This window comes from Vanellus vanellus (assembly GCF_965231255.1).
Source record: "Vanellus vanellus genome assembly, chromosome: 12".
NCBI lineage: Eukaryota > Metazoa > Chordata > Aves > Charadriiformes > Charadriidae > Vanellus > Vanellus vanellus.
Window position 1 is genome coordinate 16,988,056 of NC_138917.1, and position 4,518 is coordinate 16,992,573.

The window sequence follows — 4,518 nt, forward strand, 5'->3', positions numbered from 1 at the left end:
CCCTTCGGGTTTTTTTACAAACAGTTTCAAGAAACATAATCGTGTTTTCTGAAAGGCACCTCAAGTCACTCATATAAAGATTCACGTATCCACAATTAATGCATGAATAGGGTTAAAAGCCAGTTATGCAATAAGCACTGGTACAGCTAAATATACAGGAGCGCTTGTCCTCAGGGAGCCAGATGCTACTTACCATCAAAAAGATAAATAAGGTCCAAACTAAAACATAAATATTTTGCAGCGAGACAAAGACGCGGGTTATGTAGGGGAAACACACACAAAATGGGGCTGAACTAACACCGGGTTTAGACAACTTCCACCATATGGGTTTCGGTAATTATTTCTGAATTGCATCTGCATAAGTGATATTTCACAAGGCCCTCTACACTTCGGGCTCACCTTTGGAAAAAACACAAGTGTCTGTATTCTGAACCGACAGACTGCAGTTATCGCACAAAAAGGCCTAATTATGTAACAAACTAAAAGCAGCCTAACTAAGCAATTATTTCTCTTAAGCACCCTGTCCTTCAGATCTTACTAAAGAAAGCGATCATAATTTCTCTCATTTCATGGGCCCAGTAACAATTACGTGGATGATCATAATGCTGCAGCAGGAATCTACCAGAATCCATTATTGCCAGGAAAAGGCACTGGTTCTGACGAGCCTTTATACAGAAGGGCAGCAAACATTTTCTCTTCCTCAAAATCTAGCTGGCTTATTTCTCCAATATCACTTTTGCTTTGGAAAATAACGCTCCGAGAATATCCTTTTACAATTGGGAATGCAATTCCAACCAACTCAAAAAAAATTCCAAAACGTCATGAAAGTGGCTGGAGTTATTAACAAAAGGAAATAATCCCACAATCTCCTGCCCACTTCCTACCAGTAATTAGTTACTTGTTGAATATAATTTACGCTGCAAGTAATTTCTGCTATTAATCTGAGAGCTGTTCTGGTTAATCCAATACAAACTTTATCAAATGTGCACATGCACAGGATTTTACAAGGGTAAACTTACTTATCCATTTATTGGACAAAAATACATTTTAAGTGGAAAGTCTTCCTAGTAAGAGTGAACTGCATGAGCTCTGAACTTTAAAAAAAAGAGAGAGCAGTTAAAAAAAAAAAAAAACACTCACACAAAACCAAGCCACCCTGTTGCAGACTGAGGAACTTTTTTTCCCTATCGATCTTTACGTATGAAACCCTAGCAGAAAGATTTAACAAACCAGAATTCAAATCAGATGCAAGAAATTTTCACGGGGCCACTCTATTCATTCGCTCAAAATACTGCCCAGCAGTACCTTACTGCAAGTGTCTTAAGGACTAACGAGGCTACATTTGTCTGAACCCTCCGCAAACTGTAGATGAATTAGCAAACCTGAATTCACAGTAGGAAAGAAGGAGAAAGGAGCGCTTGGCATTTCGAGGTTTTGTTTTGCAATTTCAAGGCGTATAATGCAAACTCGTCCTCGCCGCAGCTCAGCCACCCCGTCTTGCCCAAGTGTGAAGCTGCTGCCAGGGCCGGGGACCCCGGAAAGGCGGAGGGGAGCTCTATGCTAGTATTATTGCAGCGTTCTGAATCCTGAAACACCTCTACCAAACACACCCTCTAGGCAACTTACTCCAAACTTATCGTCTAACCATGTAAACCAGCCATAACCTAAACCCATTACTAGAGAAGGGCGGGGGAGGCTCCTACAGATTTTATAGTAAAACACACTGCTTTTCCGAGGGAACCGGTCGGTTTTTTTTTTAAATAATAAATTTCGCTATTGACTTATTTACCTTAGGATAGCCAGGCAAACTAAACAAAAGCTCCGCTTCCATGCCATCATTTCAGGCAAAATCCAACTTACTTCAAGTACATCCTTTAGCAACAGGCAGGAAAGCTGCTCAGTTAACATTCCTTTCTCACACTCCCACTGTCTCTCAGTTGAAAACGATGTGCAAAATCAGATCAAAAGACTAAAACCAGAAAACGGCTACTTCTAAAAAGATACTTGAAGAGGTTTTGATCTGTTCCATCTACTAACAACAAAAAAAAAAGATAGCGAACGTCAAAAGATGCACTCCTACAAAGTAAAGATGTGAAAAATCCCTCTCTGCTTTCGCAGCAAGATAATTTCCATCTCAGCTTTCCCTTCCTCTGCTCACTTTAAGAAGTTCTAAATTCTTTCCTAGGAGGCCGATGAAAGCCAAATAAAAACCTAACGCTTTCCCCAACTCCTGCGCCAAACTTCAAGAGGAAGTAGAAATAATATGGGAAGAAAAAGAAATACTTTTACTGAGATGACAAAGGGGATTATGCCGAGCAAACGGCAAAACTCGAGTGCACTCAAGGCGCACAAAACTCAGCTAAAAAACAGAAGTCGCCTCCCAGGAACCAAGTGACTTTTAAGAAACGTTTCGGCAGAGCTACGCGAAGCGAGCACGTATATATTTGCTGGCTTACGAAGAAGGAGTCCCAGGGATTTGGGGAGCCACGGAGGTTCTCACTGAGGCAGGGCAACATCCCGCAAACTTTCCGACTTGATTTATCGCGCGGAGCCTGGGACCCTCTCCCCGCGTTTCGCCCCCGCGCAGCCCGGGCACCGCCGCTCCCGGGACTCCGCACCGCCGGGCCGGGCCGGGGGGGCAGCTCGGCGGGCCCAAGGCAGCCGGCACCGCCGGAGCGCGGAGCGGCCGCGGGAGCGGGGAGCCCGGGCGCCAATCCTTCCTCGGGAAGTTGCCGGGCGAAGTCCGAGGTGCTTCCGACCGGCGGGGCCGGGCGGCGAAGGGGCACCGCCGCGCCCCGGCCCTCCCTTACCTGCCCGCCCGAAGCGCTTCAGCCCCACGGCGCCCTCCGCGCCCGCCGCCGGCGGGTCCCCTCGCAGCCCCCCGGCGCTCCCCTTCCGCATGGCCACGGGGGAAGGGGGGGCCGGCCGGCGGGCGCAGGAGGGATGCTGCCCCCGGGCCGGGAGGCCCCCGCCGGCCCGGCCGCGGCTCTCGCCGACCACTTGTCGCCCCGCGTCCCGGTACAGGTACGGGTACGGGTACGGGCAGGGGCACGTCCCCTCCGCCGCCCGCCGGGCTGCGCCGAACTCCTCCGAAATCCCCCTTCTCCCGGAGGGGGAAGGAAAAGGAGGGGGGGATAGGAAAAAAAGAAAAAAATGTATTTCACACGCTCCCTCTCCAAATTCTGGCGGACACAAAGCCTCACTCACTGAGTTGGAGGGGAGGGAGGGGAACGAAGACTGAAAAAATAAAAATAAAAATCAACCTTGGGGAGAGAAAACAAGCCCCCGCGCTGCCCGGAGACTCCGCGCTGGCGGCCGCGGAGCCCCTCTCCAGCGCGGCGGCTGCGCGGAGCCCGGCGCGGCAGCAGCTCCCGGGACGGGGCAATCCCCCCCCCCGCGGCCCGGCCCGGCCCGGCGGCGGCAACTTTTCCGCCTCCAGGAAGCTTTCGGTGTAGGCGGAGGCCGGGGCTGCTCGGCAGCAGGGCAGCGTCCCCCGCTCTGCGGGACTGCGGGGGAGCACGGGGGTCCGCGGGGGGGGGGGGGCGAAGGGGGGGGGGGGGGGGAGAGAAAGTGGGTGCCCAGGGGGGTTTTCCGCCCCTTTCGGGGGGACGGCGCGGGCAGCGTGTGTGGCCGGACGGGGCATCCGTCCCGCGGGGCTGCAGGATCAGCCGCCCCGCGGCAGCCCCACTTTGTTCCCCCGCTCCGCGGGGCGCGGAGAAAGGCGCGGGGGGCGCGGATCCATCTCCCGCGGGCTCAGGATGCCAGACCGCCCCGCTGGGGGAGGGCGGAGGGAAAACATCAAAAAACGGGAAGAGTTTGGAGTTTCGTTAAGAAACAGGCGAAACAAAACGCTGAGTTAAAAAAAAAAAAAAATAAAATAAAAGCCAAGAACTTGGAGCAAAACCCGAGAAGGAACCCCTCCGCACGTAACTCCGGGAGATCCTGCCGTCCCGCTCCGCTGCCCGGCGCGGTCCCGTCTCCCCGCAAAGGTAAGTCGATCTATTTTGTGTGCGTTTGTGTTAAAATGTGTGCGAGGGAGCGGAGAAGAACTCACCATTTCGCTGGGATAACAAGGCCAGATCGGGGTCGGATTGGAAATGCTGAGGCTTCGCCTGCTTCCTCCGCGACATGCTGGCTCAAACATCAGCTGGGGCAGAATAAAAAATTACTAAAAAAAAATCTTCTCAAAATTACGGAAATCGAGCCTCCCCCCCCCAGCCTCCCCAATCCTCCGCGCACCGCGCATGTGTCCTGCTATAATTATGATTATCAATAATGCATTGCGATTAATCATAGAGGGGCTCTTTGAAAGGCGATTGGCACATGGCCAGCTCTATTCAAACCAGCTCGCCTTAATCAATTAGGCGCTGATTTGCTGGAGACCCTTGTCTCTCCGCCGCTCCCACCCAATGAGTCGATCCATGTGGCAGGAGAAGGGGCTGGATTTCCCCAAAGCTGGTTGGATACAGTTTAACCCTCTTAGCAACCAGCTGGGGCTGCATCGCGCCATCCCGGTTA

The 4,518-nt window shown here is 52.0% G+C and overlaps 1 protein-coding gene across 2 annotated transcripts in view; it reads right to left on the reverse strand.

Annotated features, from left to right (window-relative positions):
• The window catches only part of SALL1 (spalt like transcription factor 1), a gene marked incomplete at both ends in the record, with an annotated part of 13,564 nt that extends 9,434 nt beyond the window's left edge, over positions 1 to 4,130 (reverse strand). The window contains one exon of one of the 2 annotated variants that reach the window (XM_082489548.1): positions 4,055 to 4,130. In XM_082489548.1, coding sequence (XP_082345674.1) covers positions 4,055 to 4,130 — 76 coding nt within the window. Of the gene's footprint in view, positions 1 to 2,810; positions 2,902 to 4,054 lie in introns of those variants that run through there. The other variant, XM_082489547.1, reaches the window with a different exon arrangement.
• Between the last annotated feature and the right edge of the window lie 388 nt (positions 4,131 to 4,518).